This window comes from Spermophilus citellus, assembly GCF_964194105.1.
Source record: "Spermophilus citellus genome assembly, chromosome: 4".
NCBI lineage: Eukaryota > Metazoa > Chordata > Mammalia > Rodentia > Sciuridae > Spermophilus > Spermophilus citellus.
The window spans coordinates 28,806,952-28,831,612 of NC_138185.1; the positions used below are offsets into that span (position 1 = coordinate 28,806,952).

The window sequence follows — 24,661 nt, forward strand, 5'->3', positions numbered from 1 at the left end:
CAAACGGAGAAGAGTTCTGTCCCCTGGGAATATAGAAACTAATATGCATATACACCCCCCCACCCCTGCCGAGCACATATAGGATCATATAGTGCATGTGTGTTAATGTCAAGTGCCTGGTATGGAGCCTGGCTCAGTAAATATTTATGAATGAATAAACCAAGGAATGGAGGAAACTTCCCAGAATCTCTCTGATCCCTATGCCTGGGGGCGGGGCGTCTCCCGGCACTTGACTGGATATGGCAGACGAGTTCTGGATAGGTCAATTGCATGCATTTTATGTCCTGCTTCCCCTCTCTGAGAAGGGTTTGTCCTCCAAACACCTTCTCTCCAGCCCTGAATGAGCCCACCATTGACTACGGATTCCAGAGGCTGCAGAAAGTCATCCCCAGACACCCTGGAGACCCCGAGAGGCTGCCCAAGGTACTCAAAGGAGCGGGATGGGGACGAAGGTTTCCTGAGGGCGAGCGGGTGAGGAGGGCCTTCAGAGGGTCCCTCCGCGGCCCCCAGGGGCTGCCCCCTCCGTCGTGCTGTCTCCTCCCCTACCCCCAGGAAGTGCTGCTAAAGCGGGCGGCTGACTTGGCGGAGGCCCTGTACGGCGTGCCCAGCAGTAACCAGGTATGGCGCTTCCGCCCGCCTCCTAGCGCCGCTGGGCCCAGGGCTGCCCCCCACCCGGTGCCTGTGGCTGCCCCGGCCGTGCCCTGCTCTTGTCTTCGCAGGAGCTCCTCCTGAAGCGCGCGGCGGACGTGGCCGAGGCTCTGTACAGCGCCCCCCGCGCGCCTGCACCGCTCGGACCCCTGGCGCCGAGCCACCCGCACCCTGCCGTCGTGGGCATCAATGCCTTCAGCAGCCCGCTAGCAATCGCTGTCGGGGACGCCACGCCGGGGCCCGAGCCCGGTGCGTCCCGTTGCCTTTCCCCGCAGTTCCTGGGCGCCTGGATGGCCCCCACCCTGCCAGCGCGGATCCCCTGACCACTGCTCTCTTGCAGGCTACGCTCGCAGCTGCAGCAGCGCGTCCCCCCGCGGGTTCGCGCCTAGCCCTGGCTCACAGCAGAGTAGCTATGGCAGTGGCCTTGGAGCGGGCCTCAGCGGCTATGGTGCACCAGGTGTGGCCGGTCTTGGTGTGCCCGGTTCCCCTAGCTTCCTCAATGGCTCTACCGCCACCTCGCCTTTCGCCAGTGAGTGCCCCCTGCCTGTGGGGTGAGGGAACCCGGAATCTGGGGAAGCAGAATGGGAATTGTCCTTACCCCCAGGCCATCCCTGGATGGGCTTCCATCTCCTAACTCCTGAGGTCCACCGTGGCTTCATATGACCTCTCGCTACTGGTGAACCTCACTCCTCTAGGAGTCCTGGGGTCCTGGGGCCCTGGGGCCAGATTACTTCTTTTATCTTTAACTCTCTTTGATGACCCCAGTTGTACACATCGCCTTCCGCCCTCCTGTCCCCCTGAAACCGGCTTTAATTGGCAGGACCTGGGCTGAGATCCTGGACTGCCACCTTTCCATCTATGCTAGGACTTTGGGCAGAGGCTAGCGCCCCCTGCCGGAAGTCTATGGAAACTCAGGGCTCAAAAGAAGTGAGCTTTCAGGGGGGCCCCCAACAATCTTGAAAGGATGGGTGGGCGGAATGAGGCTGTGGCCCCCCCGCAATACCATCAAACAGGGCGAGAGAATTCTGTGTGGTGAGGGATGGACTCAGAATGTGAGTGTCCATATCAGGAGCTGTTCGACATTCCCCAAGTTACATTACTTCTTTGAACTTCAGTTTCATCTCGTAAACTCAGATCAATACTACCCCCTGCCTACGGTGGTTCTCAGATCTGAATGTGCCACTGAGCATAAAAAGACAGGCAACATTCTAGAAGAATGGATGATTTCACAGATCCAACTCCTACTATCTCAGATTTTTTGGAGTGGGGTGGCTCAGAACTAGGTGGATGGGCAATGGCTGGATGTCACGGGTGAGTGACATCCAGAACTGCCTTTATGCTTGAGCTTTCTATACTGCCCTACAGTCCCTTCCAATATCAATAGCTTCTCAACAGACATTTATAACGCACCTATTGTGTACAAAGCACTGGGCTTGGGGGGTAATTCCATCCTTACTCACCCATCAGAATCCTCCCTATCACTCCTAAGAGAGGTTGTCCCTCAAGTCCTGGGAGACTGCTAAGAAATGATGAGAGCTGCCCAAGAAGTAGCTGGTGGCGACTTTGCCAAAAGTCCCCTCATCTCCCCTACCCTCTGTTTGCCATTGCTGAGACTAGAACTATCTAGCCATAGGCCTAGTTGTCTTGCCAGGGGTCTGTGTCCTGAGTACTACTGTTCTTTCTGGCTGGGGATGAGTCTGGCACTCTCCTTCAGGCTTGAGCTCAACTTCTAGAAACCAAAGCACCATAAGCCAGAATCCACACATGGCATGGACCTCTGGTGTCCCTCACAAGGCCTGTATCCCCTGGCCAGGCTAGGTTGCAATATTCCAATTCCCTTCGATTCTGGGACAGTGCCCTCACAGCCTTTCTCTGGTCACCCCTTACATTTCTGAATCTCCTCTAGCAGCCCCACCACCTCCCCTGCCATATACACATGGTGCAGTCAACAGTGGTACACGCTGCCCCGCTGTACAGAAGTCAGCCCACCTGCACTCCCCCCATTCAGCAAGTGTGCCAAGAATTACAGAGCTACTTAAGTCCTGTTTCCACCTTCATCCCAGGACACCCGGGTCTCAGCCAAGGACCAGTTCCATCTCATGATGTTGTCTTCACGAGTGCTTACCCAGGTCCCCATCCACTCCCCGTGTGTAGGATGTTTTGTGGCATGATTGCATGGGGCATCATTTCTCACTGAGTTTGCCAGGACATTCCTCGAATGACATCTGAACTGTCCCAGCCAGAGGGTCTGGGGTTATCTGCACAGGTTTATTTATTTATTTATCTATCTATTTATTTATTTTGCATCAATCTCCAGAAACCTTGGAATGATCTAAAACTCTAAGTACTACCCCAACTAAAAGATGTGTCTGTGAGCACTCTGGGCCTTGAGAGATGCAGTATATTTTATGGTCTCAGTCTTAAGCCCTCCATGGGGCTGTAGCTTCACCAGGTATCAGACGCATTGTCTTAAAGGAGATTCAACCATGGGGCTGAAGACATCTAGAAGGGGGACAGCTGTTGAAGACACCATTGTAATAAAGTCAGAGTGGGGTGCTCTGATGTCAAAGGTATCCGTCCCAGGCTACAGGTTTCTTCCAGGAAGCCCCCACCCACTGTCCATTGCCTGCTGCTTGGACGTGCTCAAACCACAGACTTTAGTAGTTTTTAGAAGAGGAGGAAGGGACTTGGGTTCAGGTGAGGATGTAGTGAGGTGGGATCCAGAGATGCCTAGGCGGGAGCCTCCAGGAGAGGAGGCTGCAAGCTCCCTCATTGTTCCCAGGAGAGCATGCCATAGCCCTGGATGGCTGAAATGGAAGAACAGGAAGCTTTGAGGACAGGGATCCCTCGCTTTTCTTTGAAATTGAAAAGAGAGATAGAGGAGACTCCAAGGTACAGACTGGAGATGACAGAGTCCTGTATTAAGCTGGAAAGAACTAAAGTGCCCAGGAAGCAGAGTCAGAGACAGACAAGGCATATTGAGAAGAACATATTCATGGAGAAAGTTAGGGTATTTGTGTGGGCAGGGAGGCCTCACAAAGACCTGTCTGTACCCCCAAACTTGAACCCCTCGTGCCCAGTTCTGCTGTGATCCCTGAACTTTTGACTCTAGCCTTGGTACCTCAAGGGCCCATAAACGTTTCTTTAGCATCTCAGAATCCCCTAACCTACTCATCTCTTACCTTTGGGGGGATCACCCAGTGTCTGGTTTTGTATTTGTTTTTGCCTCGTCTGGCCCTGTCATCTCCAGCCCCAAGAAAGGGTCTCCAGAACCCCCAAGGAGGCGAGGGTTGGCCCATGACCCCAGAGGCTCCCAGCCCACCTCCAGACCCGGCCCTGTACTGGTCCCCAGGACCCTCCCAGCCCCCAGGGAGGTTTGAGCCTAGTGCCTGGTCAGCAGCCCAAGCGAGGCCCACAGCCCACACAGGCGACCCTGCTGCTCACTTTGGTGCTGTCTCCCTGTTGTGTCTCCACTGCCTTCCCTGCTGCGCCTGCCCCTCCCTGCCCCGCCCCGGAGTCATGCCCTCTAGCCCCCCGCTGGCGGCTGCCTCCTCCATGTCCCTCCCGGCCGCTGCCCCCACTACCAGCGTCTTCTCCTTCTCGCCTGTCAACATGATCTCCGCCGTCAAGCAGAGGAGCGCCTTTGCCCCCGTGCTGCGTCCACCCAGCTCCCCACCCCAGGCCTGCCCCAGAGTCCACGGAGAGGGGCTTCCAGGTGAGTGATACACACTGACTCATGATGACCCGTGAGAAAGGTCAAAGACAGTGGCTAGGCTGGAGGGGACCACTGGACGCACATCTTGAGCAGTTTGCCGCAGTGGGTGCTCAGCAGGAAATTCTGCAGGGGTCCAAGGACATCCATCTGGACCTGAACCTCACAGCTAGGAATAGTTAGCACTCTGGACTCTAAACTGTCCCCTTGGCCAAGAGGAGGGAAATCACAGCTAGAGAAGGCCTAGAGACCACCTCCATAGGCTCATCTGACTGAGCAGAGCAAAGACCCAATTCTGAGAGCTGGAGGAACCCACATGGGCTGCATGCCTTGTTCCTGTGCCTCCTTGTGTCCACCAGAGGGTAGCACACACCACTGTGAGACAGGGTCACTCAAGGAACGAAAGGGAACTGACCTTAGATAAGATTTAACCTAGCTTTCCCTCCCCTACTTTTTAAATTAGGCATTGAAATCAAGTCACCCCTCCTGTTCCTGTTAATGAAATGGTTGTTCATTCACATTACACAAACGCTGCAGAACTTTCCTATCCAAGTGGTCGTTGAAAACTCACTAGCAGACAGAGGGAGAGACTGGCTGTGGGGAAGGAGGCAGAATCAATAGCATGTGGAGCAGAGGAGGTCCCAGATGACAGGGATCCTTGGAAGCAGAGCCAGATGAGGGTGTCTTCCCCAAGACAGGTGTTTCCCTGTCTGGCCACAGGGATGTCTCCAGGAGTTCCTGGGACTCAATTCAGAGCTTAGCACCTAACTCAGCATCTGACACACCACAGATGCTTAGTAACTAGTGGCTGAATTACTGAATGAATTGTGGTCGGAGGGACACCCTTCAAATGCAGAGGTAGAGAAGCTGCAGTACAGTTTGCGGGGCACTGAGCTGAAAGAGGCTGGGCCGAAGGCAAGGTAGAGCATGTCCAAAATATAGCCCCAGATGCAATGGTATTCATTAGAAAAGAATCAGCAATCAAATTAAGGAAATGGGTACATTACTGAAGAATTCATTCAGCCTTTAAAGTGTACTATGAAACTTCTAAGGTATAGAAGATACAAATTTATTTGAGCACAAAATATACTTCTCAAGATTAGTTCCTGGGAATGCCCGGGTGGCCATGGAAGAGACAGCCTTGTGATAGCTGCTTCTGCTGGAATCAGGCACAAGAGCAAGGCCAGCACACTGAGCCCAAGTCATTTCCAGATCTAAGGCAGGAACAGATGCAATGGTTCCCATGCCCAGGCAGGGGAGCAACTATGAATAGTGCCCCATGGGTTCTCTGTGCCCCAGGTTCCTTATAGCAGACACTGGAGGAGAGTGGAGCAAGCCTGGGGCTTGATCGCCAGAAAAAAACAGCTATACTTTGGGGTGAAGGAGGGAACAGAGCAATCCAATGCAGTCTAGAAACTTTTTAACTCTGCTTCTGCCCTATCCAGGACTGTTCTGAACAGTCCAGACTGATTCAAGTAATTACAGAATTTTGTGCTGGAACGGGGCTGCTTGGTAAACCATCTGGAGGGTGGGCCACTGTCAGAAATGGCCTGACCCAGGCAGCATTTGAAAAATGAATTCATTTTCTTTTTAAAAAATATTTTATTTTTCAATTGGAGTTGGACACGATACCTTTATTTTGCTTATTTATTTTTATGTGGTGCTGAGGATCAAACCCAGGGCCTCACACATGCTAGGCAAGCCCTCTAATGCTGAGCCACCACCCCAGCCCCATGAATTCATTTTCTAAGTGGAGGAGGAAGGATCTCAATAGGGGAGGCTTCCAGGTAGAGGTGTGTGGAAGGGGAAGCAAGGATGTTAGAGCTCACATTGAAAACATTAAAGGCTTAACTCATACCAGAACATGCCAGAGGTTTATTGAAGTCATGGGTGAGAGAGCTAGCAGGATGACAGGGTGACCTAAAGGAGAATGTGGGGACCCAAGTAAGTGAAATGAAGAATTCTGAAATAAGATTGTCCGGTGTAGGCTGGTTCTACCATGTAGTCAACTCTAATCTGCTTTGGGGGATTGTATTTTCTACCAAATGGAAGTCATCTGCTATTTGTCAGTTTCCTCCAAGTTAACATCAACTTAACAAAGCCTGGGCCCTAATCAGTAATGTATGTATAAGTTGAGAAGAAAAAAAAATCATATTCCTCAGAATAAGAGAATTTTTAAAAAACTTTATTTATTTATTTTAATGTGGTGCTGAGGATCGACCCCAGTGCTTCACATGTGACAGGCAAGTGCTCTACCACAGAGCTTCAGCCCCAGCCCCAGAATAAGAGAATTTTAAGGTAGACTTTTGAGATAAATGACCCAGAGTGACTTTAAAAGGATATGCAGTCCCTTTTAAACTTATCTCCAAATTTTGGATAATTTGTCCGAACTCCAGTGTGTCTGGGGCTTAAAATATGAGGGACAGGTAGGTCAGAAGGTCCTGAGTTTTCCTGCCAGCAAATGGAAGCACTGGAAGAGGTTATTCAGGGCAGGGAACAGGGCAGTGATGCATTTCACCCACGTGGAACTCAGCATGCAGCTAGTGAGCATAGGTGTCAATGCTTCTGGAAGGTGGCCTCTGTCCTTACTGTCCTGGTCATTGGCTATCTGCTTTCCTCACCTTGACACTGGCCCTCTGAAGAAAGTGGGCTTGGTAAGAGGAGTTTGGAATTGGAGGAAGTTAGAAGAACAAGAATGTGGGCTGCACCTCCTGGGAGGTCTGGAGCACCTCTCAGCTTTCCATCTGTAGTGCTGGCCCCAGGCCAGGGCTAAGGATGGTAATTTTGGGAAGTCCTGTATTCCCTGCCTGCTATCTCCAGCCCAGAGGGGCACAGGCAGGTGAGGTCACCAGGCTGTGCAGGGTTTTTACAGATCCTTTCTTCTTAATGATCCCAGACCAGCCTTTTGAGGATTCTGACAAGTTCCACTCTCCGGCCCGGGGGCTCCAAGGCCTGGCATACTCCTAATTACGGTAGGTCGTTGGCTGGGTATTGCCTCCTCCCCTGGCTCTGGGATGGATTCTCTTTCCAAAAGGCCTTCGCAGGGGTGAGGAGCTGGGGTCCAAGTCTGCCTGTCCTGAGCCCCTCTAGATAACTGTTGGAGGCACATAGCTCACCCCAGTGATCCAAACTAACAGGGGACGAGAAGTCACTTCCTGTTCCCTTGCAGCCAGTTCTCCTCCAGGACCTGATTCTCTCCCCACCAGGTCTGCAGGTGTTGCCCCCACTGAGCCTGGACTGGAGGTCCCTCCTGGATTCCCAATCATGTCCTGGATGGCGGTACAAACAGATGCAGGGCCAGGGCTGCGGTCAGACCTCAACCCTTGGGCTGAACAGGGAGAGACCTTCCCCCTATGCTCAAGGCCCCTTCAGCCTCACAAGCTTCTCTCATCTCCCTTTCTTGGGTCTGGCTGGAAACCTCAGCACAGTACTGATGCTCTTGGCAGGAGAGCATCTCAGGGAGGTGCTGGGATGCCAGGCCTCGCTTGTTGGGTCGGTTCCTCTGGAAGAGATGGATTCTGTGCAGACCGGGGATGTCAGTGAGGGGAGCATGGGATGGGGACCATGGGAAAGAGGACAGCTCAGGGAGAGGTGACCTGGAAAGGTCCTGTTTGCATCTGACCCATCTCAATTGGCCCAGCATCCCGACTTCTCTCCAGTGAAAAGGGTGGACCCAACAGCCTCCGGTCCACCCAGGCTCCCATGGAGCTTCCATCAGCAGCTGGACCCTGTGGCTGCCCCCACTTCCTTTGAGACCAGCATATTTATGCTTTTCACATCATGCCTCCCTGTGGGGGCTTTGGGCATGGAGGATACAGAAGAGGGGTTGCCAGGCCTCCTGGATTTTGAGTCTTCCCTCAAGTGGATGTCTCATGAACTCTGGCCCCTCATACACACTGACTCTGGTTGGCCCCATGAATGACCTGGCTGCCCCCCAGGTGGCCTAACACTCTGCTCTGCTAAGTCTGGAGAAAATAGAACAATAAACCAGATGCAGATGGCCACCTAGCCTCTCTCGTCTTCTTCCTTGGTGTGGGTCTGCTTTTCTCAGTAGTTTTGCAGCTCTCATGGGGCCCATCCAAAGCATGCCCTTGGCTGCCTTCTTGCACCTTGGCCTTATTAAACAACCCCAGAGTTCAACTGAGCAAGCATGCCCTGCCAATGTCTGCTTTCAGGTCCTGTGGGGGAAAGTTTGGAGGCTGGCTGTCAGGCCTAAGGACCCAGAAGATGGGCTCAGTCCCAAGATCTCTTTCTGGGCCTCAGGCCACTGAAGGCCCAGCTGTATAGCCAGCATCAAGGTGGGGGTTGTTATAAAGATGTTGCTGGGAACTAGTACAGAGCAAATCAAATACTACCCAGACATACAGAGGCTTGGAAGTGAGATCCAGTCTCTGACAGAGGCTATCGGCCTCACCCGGGCTTGGCAGGGCAGCTTTGGGCTCCTGGGGCTGCCCCTCTGAGCCACATCCCATCCCACCCCTTTTCACTCCTCCCAGGTCCAGGCCTCTCTGGCTGTCCTGCCTCAGAGGTTGAGAGGAAGGTAATAAACAAGATTCCTAGGTGCACTCACCCACCCCCACCCTGGAAGAATCCCAGTTGTCTCCCTGATTTCTGCCCTGGACAAAGGTCTGGCTGTTTGACCTTAGAAACCACTTTTCTGATCCACTATCTAGTGAGCTAAGTGTCCAGCTTAGTGCCTCAGGCTTTGCTCTTTCTCCTCCTTGGCACTTCTTGGCTCTGGTCTGTAGGAACTTGTCCTTCCTAGCCCACCCACCCATGCCCTGCAGCTTTCTAGATAAACATACTTGCCCAGGCAGATGGGCTGGTCCTGTCCTTCAGAGACTTCTTACTTCTTTCTCTGGTGTTCTTGGGCCACACCTGGAATTCACTTCACTTGGGACTCTTACAGAGGGTCCTGCCTCTAGTCATCCTCTCCTAGTTTCAGCATTTGCCTGGCCTCCCACTCTGTTCCTACTTGCACTGTGTTACAAAGCACCAGAGCTTGTCTGTCCAAGCTGTGTTCCATTCAGTTATCAGCTACTGCCCAGGGCTCTCTCCCTGAAGAACTGCACTCCATACTGAGCAAGAGTGGTAGCTGGACTGTGGTACAAGCTGGTTCCCAGGATAGGTCAATGCCATGATCAATATAGATAAATCATAATATCTGTCTTCAAAATGATCCCGCAACATTTCTCAAGTCACCATTTGAGTCAGTACTACCCTTTCTCATTCATACACACACACACACACACCAAGGTCTATTTCCCACCCACGCTACCAATTTCGAAATGATGAAGCAAGCAACCATTGAACATGTTTGAGGTGATTCAAGTGGACCCCAAAGTCTCTTTTTCTCTAGGATAACTTTTCCAAATAGGAAAAGGTTCACATGTCACAGTTTCTTTCTCCCCCAAAACAGACAGGCTCTTCATCGTGATTTTCTAAAGCTCTTAATTCCTCAGTCAGGAGTGGCCACCTTCCCCCACTCCATCCACACTTAAACCCTCAAGCTTTTTCCCCCCTGCAATCACCTCAATCGAAGTAATAACAACCCCTGGATGATGAAAGGGAATGGGCCAGTTCTTTGGAGGCATCAGCCTAGAAATCTGATGTTCACAAGACCCTCAACTTGAGAGACCTGATGGATGTGAAGCACTGACCACGAACGCAGACCTCACCTCCTTTTATCACTTCTTCCATGTTCCCTTCTCTTCATTCTCATTATAAAATTTTTGAGAACTGAAACTTCTTAACTGTATATAGTCTTAAGTTTTCAGTATTTTCTGTATGGCTAGTATCCTACACCCTTGGAAAAATATTTTCCTACTCTAAAGAAGATATTTTAGAAGTTTCCTTGGTTTTATTTTTATATTAAGACCCATAATCCAACTAGAATTGCCTTTTGTGAACAGTGTGAGCTAGGGATCCAGTTTAATTTTTTGCCCACCATTTATTGAAGTGAACTTATGTTTTGCCATCTTACTACAGTGGAACTTGTGACATAAATCAAATATTCATATCTATATGTAGGGGTCTATTCTGGATTCTCTGTTCTGATTCATTTGTCTTTTCATCTATTCTTCCATCAGTACTATACTATCATAATGACTTTAAATTTATAGTAAGTTTTGATATCTAGTACAGCAAGGAGTAAAACAGTTATTTATGATGATCTTAGCTATCCTAGGTCTTTTTTTCTATATTAATTTTATAATGGTCTATTTATTTTTATATTTTAAATTGTCCAGATTTTCACTGGGACTACATTATATTTATAGATCAATTAATGGAGAATTGACAACTTTAAAATATTGAGTATTTCAATCTATGAAGACCTATCTTTTTTAAAATATATTTTTGGATGTCGATGAACCTTTATTTTATTCATTTATTCATTTGCAGTGCTGAGGATCAAACTCAGTGCCTCACACATGCTAAGAAAGTGCTCTACCACTGAGCCACAACCTTATCCCCTGAAGATCTATCTTTTAAAACTTCTCTTATTAATATTTTATAAGCCTCTGTGTCAAAGTCTTACATATCTTCCATTTATTTCTAAGTATTTGATTATTTTATGCTATTATAAATGTCATTTTCTTAATTTCATTTTCCATATATTTTTGTAGTGTATAGAAACACAATTTGATTTTTGTATGATGACCTTGAATCCAGCAACTTTGCTTGGGTCACTTACAGTAATATTTTATTCATAGTTTGTCTTAAGTATATAATTTTCTCAAGTACACAATCATGTCATTTGCAAGTAAGAACAGTTTTATTTCTTTGCTTTCAGTTTTAATTTATTTATTTATATATTTGCCTAAATGCACTGGCTGGAACCTCCAATACAATGTTAAATATAAGTAGTGGGGCTGGGGATGTGGCTCAAGCAGTAGCGCGCTCGCCTGCCATGCGTGCAGCCCGGGTTCGATCCTCAGCACCACATACAAAACAAAGATGTTGTGTCCGCCGAAAACTAAAAAAAAAATAAATATTAAAATTCTCTAAAAAATTTTTTTTAAAAATATATAAGTAGTGACAGTGGACATCTTTGTTTTGTTCCTTTGTTTTTTGGACAGCAAACGTTTAGCAGTTTGCCATTATTACACTGGGTTTATGAACATCCTATTCTTAATTTTCTAAAAATTTTTTAAAACTTATGAATAGATATCAAATTTAACTAAATGTTTTCTTTACTATTTTTTTTAAAGAGAGAGTGAGAGAGGAGAGAGAGAGAGAATTTTCAATATTTATTTTTTAGTTCTCGGCGGACACAACATCTTTGTTGGTATGTGGTGCTGAGGATCGAACCCGGGCCGCACGCATGCCAGGCGAGCGTGCTACCGCTTGAGCCACATCCCCAGCCCCTCTTCACTATTTTGTTAATGTGCTAAATAACATTAATTATGTCTAATTGTAAAACAGTGCATTAACTGTCTAATGTTTAGTGGTAAACTGCCATACATCCTTACCCACAGTATATCAATCATTAACATGTAACCCTATTCTCTCTACTCCCTCCCTCCCTCTCTCTCCTCTTTCTATCTCTGTATTGCTCTTTTTTTAAAATCATTTTTTAGTTGTTAATGGACCTTTATTTTATTCGCTTATTTATATGCAGTGCTGCGAACTGAACATGCTAGGAAAAGCGCTCTACCACTGAGCCACAACCCCAGCCTTTCTCTCTGTATTACTCTTGCAGAAGGCACTGGCTCCTGCCCTTCCCTCCCTTTCAAGAAGCTAGGCTTCACTGGGTGCAGTGGCACACACCTACAATCCCAGGGCCTCAGGGGACTGAGGCAGAAGGATTACATATTCAAGGTCAGCTTCAGCAATTTAGCAAGGCCCTCAGCAACTTAGCAAAACACTATCTCAAAATAAAAAATAAAAGAACTCAATAGTAAAGTGCACCTGAGTTCAATCTCCAGTACCAAAAAAAAAAAAAAAAAAAAAAAAACCTGGCTCTTATTTCTCTCAAACAAACAGAAAAGAAGAGCTAGACTTCTGGGGGAAAAAAAAAAAAAACACTGAGACCTACAGAGGACCTCAGTACTTCCTCCTGTCATGCTAGTTTCTGCTGCCTACTGGGAACAAGGGAGGGGAAAAATACAAGAATAAATACAAATTAATCTTTCACTGAAATCATCCTATCTAAATCTATCTATCCTAACCATTATGATTCCAACCCAGCCAGGATTCCCTCCTTAGTTCTCGGGTCTCTCTGACCCTCAGTTGAAGATCAAGAAGAGCCTTTGTGAGTGGTCCAAGCAGGAGCCCTTGCCTCCGCTCACTTTGGAAAGGTGAAGATGTCTAAACCCCCACCTGGCCTCAGCCTTGGCAGGGGAGCCCCAGGGAGTTGGGGGCCTGGTCTGGATTTGGAGCTTCAGGGACTGCTCATAGGGGTGGATAGGAGAGTTCTGAGCACCTAGATTTCCACCAGAGACAGAACAGAAGAGACTTCATGACTCTCAAGATGCAAAAGAGGCTGCTGGCAGGGAGTAACAGAAACAAGACCATTTTTTACACATCCTTTTTGACTATTTTATTCCTTGAGAGAGAAAGAGCCAAGTGTTTAAAGGGGGAAGGAAAAATTCTGTCAAATAGCAGGTTTGTTGTTCCTTGGGCCCAGCATCTGGATTTTCCAAAGCCTTTCTTACCCTATCCTTTGCCAGCCTAGGAATGAAAACTGCCCCAGATACAACTCTGGCTGGGGTGGGGAGGGTGCCAGGCTGCCTGGAGCCCTGGTATTCATCCACGAGTATAGCTCCTGAAGGCTTGGCTCGGGGTCAGTGAAGGGCAGAAAAGCCCTTCTGGCCTGGGTCCATGTCCCTGGTGCCTCTCCTGGGGTTCCATGTACCTGGGAGCCTAGACACCCCTGTGCCATCCACCCAGTACTGAGTTCACCTTTCAGAGGATAGGGGAGGATCCAACCAATTTAGGTTGGCACTGCCTTAAGCCCAGCCAGCTTTGGCTTCTGTGGCAAGAGCTGGGTTTTTTTGGGCCATTCTCCAGGCCCTCCTTGGAGCTAGGCCTAGAGGTTCACCTTGCCAAGACAAATTGTGGTTGCCAGTGGAATGTGATAAAGTGGCCCCAACCTGGTAGACCTGCCAATAGTGCCTCTACTGGTTCCCCAGCATGGAATTCTGCAGGTCCATAAGGTCAGGCCAGGCCAGGAGCAGGTACCAAGAGACTGCCAGGCATCTCTCTGATCCATTGGTGATTGAGGCAAGAGTGTCCCCTCTCTTGGTCTTGGCTGAAAACCAAAAGCTCATCATCAAACCTCCAGGTTGACAGAATTCCTCCAAACCCATTTCCTCTGGGGAGCAACTCATTGCAGAAGGTGTTGAGAGAGGAGAAGTGCAGGGTGGCAAAGGTACCTGAGTGTGCCCAGGCAAGGGTTGGGTTTGTAGCAGGAGCTGCCTGAGAAGAAGAAAGAGCTCTCAGGAGGCCTCCTTTTGCCTCCACACAACCACTATGATGGGTCTACATTGCTATCAGGTCCTCAATTTATTCAGTGTGCAACACAGCCTGAGGTGGGATTCCCTGGAAGCAGATCTCAACCTGGGGATTGGGGAACAATCTGGGTGGAAAAAAAAAGGAGGAGGAAGAAGAGGGGGAGAAGGAAAGATCAGGACTGGGGGAAAAGCTAGGCAAGAATATGGTCTCCATGCGAGACTGGCATGGTCACCACTCTGGAGGCTGGAGGGTTACATAGTTGGAACTTCCTTGTAGACAGGAGATTGCTTTAGTATCCCTGTGCCAGTCAGTCATTGGCTGCAAACTGCTGGAGTGGGAGTGGAGAATGTGGAGCACCTCCCTTTTGGCCATGAGCAGTACTTGGGACAGGAGGCAGCAGTGAGCTGTTACCAACCAGCCTTCACTATACCACTGGTTGCTAAAGAGGATCTGGGTGGGATATTTGGAGCCTCCACTGTGCCCATCTACCTAGTCTCTCCAAGAGCAGGAGCAAGGCTTTCCTTTAGAGCACCCCAAGTTCTTGGGTGAAGACTCCCCTCTATTTCAAGTGAAGCTTACAGGATGTGTTCTAGGCCACTGAAAAACAAAGGGCAGGGCTCCACCCAGGAAGATGAGGTGAGGCGGGTTGGAGCTCTGCAGCAGAAGTGGACACATACAGCAAACAGACAATTGACTTGATCTTGGTCACTCACTGGGAGGGCAGTAGTGGTGTCTTTGTTGTCTCTGTTAACACAGTTTTTGCCACAGTTTTTGCTAAAATCAACCCCCTCTCTTGTGCTTGTCCTCCTCCCACTCACTCCCTGCCCATGTTGGGCTCCCTTTCCCTTCTCTCTTACCTCCCAGGAGGTGACCCTGCACCAGTCCCCAAGGTAAAGTGATGAGTGGAAGTCTTGCTGTCCCTCTAGTCTCTTTCCAAGAGATGATCTTGGCTTCACTTTCTGTTTTCCTTTCCTTTTGAAGCTCCACACAAAACAAATACTGAGCCTGCTCTGTTTATTTCATTGTAAAGCCAGGACAGCAATCCTAATTCTCCTTCAGGTAGTATAGACACTACAGATTGATTAGGAGAAAGATCACAGAAACATAAAAAGGAAGTCCACAGGGACGCAGCTCAGTGCCCAGAGAATATACAGCAGCATGCTCTTGGAGGCTGAGTGCAGAGAAAGGGACACTCAACAGGTGGTGGGAGGAGTGGGGAAACATAAAGGATGTGAAGAGAGCACTTTATGCACCAAGAAAATAAATCAAAGAGCTGTAGAAAGTTCCTAGAAGGTGGAGTAATGTAGTTTTCCTTATTCCTTCTGCTAATTTAAACTCAGTCATTATATATAAGATTATATTGAAAGACCCTCAAATCCCCCGTCCAAAAGAGAACTACGCGTCACACTGGCTGCAAAAGCAAGAGGCAAGTTTATTAATACACAGGCGCCTGCGGGTGCACAGCAAAACCTCAGCCGAAGCTTTGGTGAACTGGCACACCGGGCTTTGGGGTACAGTTCTTTTATAGGGAGAGGGGAGCTGTTTCCTGCCTAGCACACTAACAGGTATCTCATTGGTTCTTTTGAATCCAGCATTAGGGTAAACTTGCTTTTCACTATACGTTCTTGGAAAACCTACAGGGTTACATTCCATTCTCAAGCATGTCCTGAGATATGGGTGCAGTGCTCTTTCTCAACCGGTTATATGGTAAGCTCATCCGGTACTTGTGCCTTTTTATTGCATACTTTTACTTTCGCAACAAGGCCTCAGGTTATGGGGCTGGAGTCTTTCATTCCCCCCTTTTTCTATGTCATGGATAGAATCTTATATCCATTGTTCTGCCTGTTCAGATTTTTGGACTAAGTTTGTTTGTGACCCTGCCTGCTGCTGGAGTAGCTGATATTGTTGAGTGAGAACCATAGTTTGAATTACAGAAAGTCTTTCTTTCATGAACTGTACTAGTCTGTTAAGTATGCAGGGCCCGAATGTCAGGATTAACAGTAAAATAACTAAAGGCCCCGCTAAGGTGGATAGCAAAGTAGTCAGCCATGGGGATTTGTTAAACCAGTGTTCGAACCATCCTTGTTGTGCTTCAAATTCTTTCTGCCTTTTTACTAACCTTTCAGTAACTTTTTCCATAGTTTCGCGGACCACCCCTGTATGGTCTGCGTAGAAGCAACATTGCTCTTTTAAAGCCACACAAAGACCTCCTTTCCTACTTATTAACACTAGTGTCACTAAAGTTGATATATAACCCCCCACTGCTAAATTTGACTGGCTTTTAATCTTAAAAGTACTGAATCATAATTATTGGAAGGTCTCATTTTTTTTTTTTTAATTTCTGCCAGTGGAGCATATTGTTGTCTGATTACTATGAGTTGTCCTGCGTTTCCTAGAATCGATTTCAGCATGGCCTCCATTTTAGATTTCACTCGATATTAGACCCCGATTTTTCTAACTATACTGACTACCTAACTTTAAATCTGGCTTCATTTCCCCCCCTAATTTGGGAACTCCTTACTGCTGTGAGGAAGGGGGACGAAGAGAATCTTTCTGGCTTCTTCAGGCTGAAAAGGGACAGCGTGGGGCAAGCAGTTTGGAGTCCCCCTTAAAAATATCGGGTCTATCGAGTGGTCCATGATAAAAGTCCAATTGAGAAGTAATAGGCTGGAGGGCCATTCGAATGATAGGTGGTCTATAAGAGAAACAAGAACTCATTAGTACTGGAACCATATTGATGCAGTAATAAATGCCACAGCACAGGAATATGCCAATGAGTATAATGACCAAGACAAAGATTAACAATGTTTTCCATCAGGCAGTACCAGGAACTAGGAGCTAAGATATTGTTTTCACGACAAAGTTGTTGAGGACATGGCTTCCATCTGAGCATGTAAATCTTTAAGGATATTTGTCACATTGTCAGAAATGTCAGGGATGTAAACACAACAACTAACATTTAGGGTTACAGTTGTCCTTCCCTTAAGATATAGTTTAATTTAATATCATCTGATCTTGCAAAATCCTTTTACTAGTATGACCTGTGTCTAATAGAAATCTTTAATTCTGTTACCTAGGGCTGGATACTCATACTAGCAAACACCAAGCCTACCTGTGTAGGTTAGGAATATCTGTGGGCCTTAAACTAAAAACTACTCTGGCAGTTTCTTTTGATAGTTATCAGGCATTCCTGTCTGAGAATCTCTTTTGTAGCCTCCAGTTTACTTATTTATGGAAGTTTCATTTAACTATCATTATTATTAAAATGTCCAGGAATAGCTGTGTTTTGGCTTTGACTGTCTTTGCTAAGTGTTTAAGATGAAGCAAGTCAAACTGACTTTTGTTTCAATCTATTGTTAACAGTCAGCTGAATTACTCTGGGAGTCCTCGGGAACTTCACAGCAGCTTCTCAGTTCTGCTAGTGCCATTTGCGCTAGGATGGGTCCAGGCCTTGCTTGACCATGTGGCTTCCCTCGGAAGCATCAAGGATGTCTCCCTTTTCTGATGACCCTCCTCTTCACAGCAAATGCACTGACTGGCTTCCTGTCCTCCACTGGTCTCATTAATCTCCCTGATCGGGAGGTTATGTGGCCTAGAGTTGCAGAGCCCTTTGAAGAAGTCCCTATTCCCTGATTCAGACTGACTCAGAGGGCAAGAGCCAAATTTTTAATTTTAAAACTTAATCTTAAACATCCATCAAAATAAGTTAACAGCCTTATATTAAGGGTACTGGGCTTTAATGTCTATCTCTCTATCCTGTAGGTGGCAACTCTCTATAACTCATTATCTTAAATTAACCCAGGTTGTGAGTTCTTAAAGCAGTACCTCTTTAATACATTAACAGGCAATTCTTAAATCATTTATAAGAAAACTACAAGATAAAATTATCAAGAGTAAAAACATTTAGTTCATATAATAGCTACCTTGAATTTTGGTGGAGTATATCCCCTGTTTGAGATCCTGTCAATCGTGACAAAAACCAACTTTTGGACACAATTTTAAATGTACTGAAATCTGGCTTACTTCTTTCATAGTCACTTTCACATGAGATGGGACATAGAGCCTTATCTCAAGTAAGGTGGGGTTCTTCATAAATCTTAAATACTATAGTTCTGAAGCTGATCTTTGGTTTTTAGACATTATTTTACAAAGCCTACATAAATTGTTGCCCAAGTTCACATGAATATTAGCTAACACAACATAATATCACATCTAAAACATGAATTAAAGGAAGGCTGGAAGCTTCTAACCTCTTGTTGGAAAATAGCAAAGTATTTCTGTGTTTTACAATAAAACCTTCACCCAGATTAGGCTCTCAGTGACTTAAAAATACATTTAAATTGTATCTCAGTGTAGAAAGCAACATAGAACTTTACATATCTTACTGATAACAAGTCCAGTTATAGAACACAACTGATAAATAAATTTCTTTTTTTTTTTTTTAAGAGAGAGTGAGAGAGGATTTTTTTTAATATTTATTTTTTAGTTCTCAGGGGACACAACATCTTTGTTGGTATGTGGTGCTGAGGATCGAACCCGGGCCGCACGCATGCCAGGAGAGCGCGCTACCGCTTGAGCCACATCCCCAGCCCTGATAAATAAATTTCTAACATGTTTTTTTAAGCCTAAAATTACCATACAACTTTAGAACACCAGCTTGATATAATGTTCTTTTGAAGCTTCTACCTTACAGACTTGTATACCTGAAAGATATGAACACATTAATTACACCGTAATTACATTGATGTTTTTATATTAACCAAGTTTAGCTCTTAAAGGAATGACTAAGGGGGAGATAGCAGGGCTTAGATAAATGGCAGGTAGCCCGTTTATTGGCAAGTTTTTCCAGATATCATCACCAGCACCTGAAGAATATCAGAGCGAATAAGAACAGAATGAAGATAAAAATTAGAGCAAAGATCAATCTCTGGCAGAAGTTCCATGTTGGGGGGCTGACAGAAAAGAGGCCAAGGGCCATGAGGAAGCTTAATAGGACATAAAGACTCATGAATCCAGGATGGCAGATTAAGAGGTTCTCTGAACTTGTTGTTTCCCACTGTCCCATGTCCGCTGCATTCCATCGTGCCTGGTAGTGAGCTTCAGCACTGAGTGAATTGTTCTCTTGAAGATGTTGGGGGTCCATCGGTCATCAGAGGCTGGTAGTGCCTAAGCAGAAACTGGTTGGAAGTTTGATTTGAGACTTTCTGTAATCGGATTTGAAGAAACTTCATTATGCAGAGCATGAGAGCACAAGAAAAGTATTGAAAAACAACAGTTGTTGTTTAACCATAGTTGTGTAACTTATTCAAAAACTTATACACATAACTAATTTACATAAACCTCCTTTATCCCTTACTTAAACCTTCTTGATTACTTAGTCACATAGACTCTCCTATCTAGAAACACAATTTTTTTTTCTCTATTAGTTCCATACCTAGAACCTTTTAGTTTCTCTCTTTTTTATCTACTAACCTCCTTTTGTTCACATTTTGAAACAATACTTATAAACTTTTTAAATTTAAGCAGAGTTAACATTTTATTAGGGCCTTTTTTGAACACCTAGAGAAACTTATAAGTTTAATTTTAAAGACATCTTTACTTTTATCTGTTTACCCAATCTAAATTGAACCATTTGAATCACGTGAATCAAAGATATTTGGATCCATTTTTAATTTTTTTTTATGAGCATTCCTCATCTGTTAATTGTCATATCACTGCAGGATATATGGACATACACACATACAGACATACCGACATACAACACATAACAAGAGTAACACATAACACAAAAGGCCTTCCAGCTTTCTCAGGTGAAATCTCATTGCAATGTTTAAAAAAACTCCAGTTGATCAAAAATAGAACTTATCAGAAAAACATTAGCTTGTCTGTAGAATAAAAATCATGAGCTCAAAAAAACATAGAATCTAAGAAAAGGCAAAAGTCCTAGAAAAAATTGACCGGCCAGTAATTAGTAAATGCCATACAATTTACTCTTTGGTTTAATCTAGTTTGAGTTCAGGTAAGACACCTTTACTTTTTTTTTTTTTTTTCCCCTTGGGCCTCAGATCTGTCTCCTACTAAGTGCTCCAGGCTTCTTCTATTTGCATATCAACTTAAGTCCTGGCTGAGGTCTGGAAGGAACTGGGAAAACTGGAATTCTGAGCAGAAACCTCATGCCTAAGGCATTTTAACCATAAGTCATAATTTCCAGGTTTGGATGTTGAAAATTATGATACAAGTTTAAGATACAATTCACAAAATTTCATCTTTATATCTTCCTACACTAGAAAAACTTGCTCACACAAAACTGAAAATAGGATCTTAATAATATAAAAGCTACCACAGAAGAAATTCCTTCAGGATCATTAAGCTACTTTCTTTGTTCTGAAGTTTCTAAAGTAGTATTAAGTTACATTAAATCTGCCTAAAAAATTTTAGAAAGAACCACACACTACCATGCATATCTGAAATTAAGCTTTGAAAATTCCCAAGACTGTTGCTAATTAATGTCATTTCAATAAGCCAGACCAACGTTTTAATTCAACACTTTTTTCCTAAATCTTACACACAGAGAAACAGATACCAAATCATAATTTACTATCCTTGCCCAAATCAATGCACTGTATACCTAGTGAAATCTCCTTAGGCTACCCAGTTCAAAAATTGATGAGAAAAAATAAAGCTAAATGATTGGGAGTTACTTGCCAACTCGGAAGTAGAGTTCTTTAATTTTCTGTCCTAAGTATTTAAGTTTTCTAGCATGAACTATCTGAAATCTCAAACAATTACTTAAACCCAACTTTTAACTGTAAGATTATGCAATGCGTTAGAAACCCATTCAGATACCAGATTGTTACAAAAAAAAAAAAAAAAAATCACATTTAGCCAAGATCATCCCCAAGAAACAATCTATAATAACATTTAAACCAGACCGGATAAGAGAAAAATCTCCAGGTTTTTAACTTCATTTAATTATGACTCTTATCAGTGGCTCTTAGCAGCTTAAGGAACACAACACATTTTAAACACTGGGGCGGTAAAACAGACTATTGAAAGTTATCTATGCTTCTTGGAGAACCTGGGCAGAGTTTACTAATTATCTTATGTCTTTTTCAGTCCTACAACTTGAATTGCTAACATTTTTAACCTGAGAAAGAAGGGGAGCATCCAGGAGGAATGGATGCGGGGTTGGGAGTGTTGCGTAGCCCATAAGGAGGCAAATGTGATTGGGGCTTTCCCTCAGTGCCATTCATCTACCGATCACCCTAGATACCCCTGGGGGCTGTCGGGAGGGGGCTCAAGAGAAAGGACCTTAGGAATACGTCTGAAGGTAGCCCAGACCGGAATTCCGCAGTTGTTCCAAACTCTTTCCTCCACCTCCACGCATCCGAGGCAGACCGGGATTCAGGACACTGTGTACTCACGCCAATTGCTCTCTGGGCCCAGACAGAAAAGTTGGAGGCAGAACCCAACATGCCTGCTCTGTACCGAACAGGTGATTGAGAGCTGCCTAGGCCGGGAAACCTCTCACCCGAGTCTTGACGAGTGGCGGCTGCACTAATTGCATTTAAGTAGCCGTCGGGTGCCCACCTTACCCCCAGAAAGAAAGAGAGAGAAAGATGCACCTCAAACAGACATGGGGTGCGTGCACTTACCTCGGTGTAGAATCTCGGTCTGGGACAAAATTTATGACTGAAAGTTTGGCTCCCATCCCCAAAGTCAATTAATGTCAATTTAATAATGAGGACAGGGTATTGAGAAAAGTTAAAGTGAGATCTCAAAGTTCTTAGATGCCCAGCAGGCATTTCTATTTGCATTCAAGCCGATTACGGGAGGGAAAGAAAACATCGCTTTCCTAGTCTCAGTGTTTAGCCTTAGATGGAATTGTCACCCGCCTTGGGCTGGACAGGACAGATCCGCCATACCCCTGATGGTCAAGGGTGAGGCTCAAGGGAGTTGTTATTGATTGTCCCATGTTAGTTTTCGTCGGTAGGAGGAAATAGAGAGTCAAGAGGACAGACACAAAAGAAAGCGGTACCGAATGAGCGCTGCACGTTTCTGGCACAAACCGAAAGTATCTGACGGCTTAAGGGGAGCCGGCACTTCCCCTTTACTCACTTACAGAATTACAGAAACAGTGTATCTTTTGGAAACACTGGGGGTCCCAAAAAAGAGAAAATGGACCCTTCTAACCCCTGGGACGTCTCCCAGGGGGGCAGGGGAGAAGTCCGAGTTCGTCAACTCCTTCTCAAGCTGCCTCAGAATACGGAGCGATCACGCATAATCCTACAGTCGCTGCGCCACACCACAGACATAGACACGACACGACACAACACAATAGCTCGAGCTGGCCAGCTTACCTCCCAGTGATGCCGAGAGTCCCTCCGGACAGGGATTTGGATGGGGGGGCGAAGGGATCTCGGTGGGACCTCCAAAATGAAAGACCCTCAAATCCCCCGTCCAAAAGAGAACTACGCGTCACACTGGCTGCAAAAGCAAGAGGCAAGTTTATTAATACACAGGCGCCTGCGGGTGCACAGCAAAACCTCAGCCGAAGCTTTGGTGAACTGGCACACCGGGCTTTGGGGTACAGTTCTTTTATAGGGAGAGGGGAGCTGTTTCCCGCCTAGCACACTAACAGGTATCTCATTGGTTCTTTTGAATCCAGCATTAGGGTAAACTTGCTTTTCACTATACGTTCTTGGAAAACCTACAGGGTTACATTCCATTCTCAAGCATGTCCTGAGATATGGGTGCAGTGCTCTTTCTCAACCGGTTATATGGTAAGCTCATCCGGTACTTGTGCCTTTTTATTGCATACTTTTACTTTCGCAACAAGGCCTCAGGTTATAGGGTTGGAGCCTTTCAATATATAAGACAAACATAAAAGGACTCGAGGAGAAAAGGAGGCAGATTATCTAGGAACCTCAGCATTTGAGAAAAGACTGTGGCAGAGAGTTCTCTGCATTATCCTTTTGCCCCATAGGTCCTGATTTGGAACTTTCAAAGCCAGAAACCAAATACCAATGTGTGCAAAAACAACAACACAGTAACAGTACCACCAACAAAAACCTTGCTCTCTCTAGCCAAAGGATCAAATAAGGAGTGAGCGAATAAGACAGAAACTTAGAGATAATAACCACTGTACTCAGACCAAACCCCACAGGAAAAACTGTGGCCCCATCTATTTCCACACCAGCAAGCACCCAGCAGAGAGCCTGAATTCCACCCTTCAAGGGCTGTGATGTGATACCCCAACAACTGCTGCGAGAGTGGTGTCAGAGAAGAGCAAGTAGAGAACTGAGATATTCACCCATGTCAACCAGGAAGGAGGCCTCCTTCCACTTATGTGGTCTCACTGGCTCCTCAGCAAAAACCGCACAAGGAACCTGGATTTCCACCCACTGCTCAGTAGTGACAAGGGACCACTCACTCTCCCTGCTGGTGTCACAGAAAGCCCAGTGTGGGGTCACTATTTTCACCACGGCCAAGAGATAATAAAGCTATTCCCTCCTACACATGTACACCATGATGACAGTGGAGATGACCCTTGGAGCAAGAAAGACCTTCTACCCTTGGTCATCAGTAAAAAGGAACACCTACTCCAGAAGTCAACAGAAATCGTGGGGTACCTGGATTTTCTACCTCCATCTAGTAGAACAGTCCCCACCTCTTACTGAACCTTGCCCTGCCAGATTGGTATCAGTAAAAGGCCAGTTTAAAACACACATTTATAAAAGATTCAAAGTCTCATAACAGTACAAAATGTCCAGGTTGCAATTGAAATCACTCATCATGTCAAAAACCAAGAAGATCAGAATGGGAAAAAAAAAAATCCTCACTGAAAAAAAAAAAAAAGAACATTTAACACTGAGATGACAGAAAAACTAGATTTAACCTATGACAGTTTTCAAGCAGTCATGATAAAATGTTTCAACAAACAATTGCGAACATGCTTTAAATAAATAAAAAAATAGACTCAGCAAAGAAACAGAAAGTCTGTGAAAAATAAAAGTTCTAAATAAGAATCAGATGGACACATTAGAACTGAAAAATACAACCAATAAAAATCTCAGTGGGTGGATTCAACAGCCAAATGAAGAGGACAAAGGAAAAAAATCAGTGAACTCAATGACAGACTAATAGAAATGAACAAATCTGTACAAAGAGAAAATAGAGGGGCTGAGGCTGGGGCTAGAGTGGTAGAGCGCTTACCTCGCACACATGAGGCCCTGGGTTTGATCCTCAACACCACATAAAAATAAACAAATAAAAATATTGTGGTGTCCATCTACAACTGAAAAAAATATTTTAAAAAAAAGAGAAAGAAAATAGACTAGGGGAAAAAGAAGATAAAGAAAACCTTAGAGTCCTTTGGGATTATTACAAAAGAGATAACATTAGTCTCATTGGAGTTTCAGAAAGTGGGGGAAATGATGGCAGGGCCGAAAAAGTCCTTGAAGAAATACTGGCTGAAAACACTCCACGTAACTCTTATTTCATAGGTGCCCACAACCTGTCTTCACCATTTGAAGAGAGACCTCTGATGTCTTGGCATGAATTAGTAACTTAATTCCATACAGTTGTGCTGAGAAAGGCATAATTAAAAGAACATCTATGTCAGGCATGGTGGAACACGCCTGTAATCCCAGCAGCTCAGGAGGCTGAGGGAGGAGTTCAGCCTCAGCAACTTAGGGAGACCCTAAGCAACTTAGTGAGACCCTGTGGTAAATGAAATATTTTTAAAAGAGCGAGGATGTGACCCAGTGGTTAAGTGCCCCTGAGTTCAATGGCAATATCAAAAAAAAAAAAAAAAAAAACCTCCAAACCATCTGAACTTCAAAA

General features: G+C 45.6%; 1 protein-coding gene across 4 annotated transcripts in view; it reads left to right on the top strand.

Moving 5' to 3' along the window:
• EBF4 (EBF family member 4) overlaps window positions 1-8,351 on the top strand; it is a 63,028-nt gene extending 54,677 nt beyond the window's left edge. For 3 of the 4 annotated variants that reach the window (XM_081290185.1, XM_081290186.1, XM_081290187.1), the window contains 7 exons: window positions 335-423; window positions 553-618; window positions 720-897; window positions 989-1,177; window positions 4,166-4,363; window positions 7,257-7,332; window positions 7,567-8,351. In XM_081290185.1, the coding sequence (XP_081146311.1) occupies window positions 335-423; window positions 553-618; window positions 720-897; window positions 989-1,177; window positions 4,166-4,363; window positions 7,257-7,327 (791 nt within the window). In that variant the 3' untranslated portion in view covers window positions 7,328-7,332; window positions 7,567-8,351. Of the gene's footprint in view, window positions 1-334; window positions 619-719; window positions 898-988; window positions 1,178-4,165; window positions 4,364-7,256; window positions 7,333-7,566 lie in introns of all 4 variants that reach the window. The other variant, XM_081290184.1, reaches the window with a different exon arrangement.
• Window positions 8,352-24,661: the final 16,310 nt, after the last annotated feature.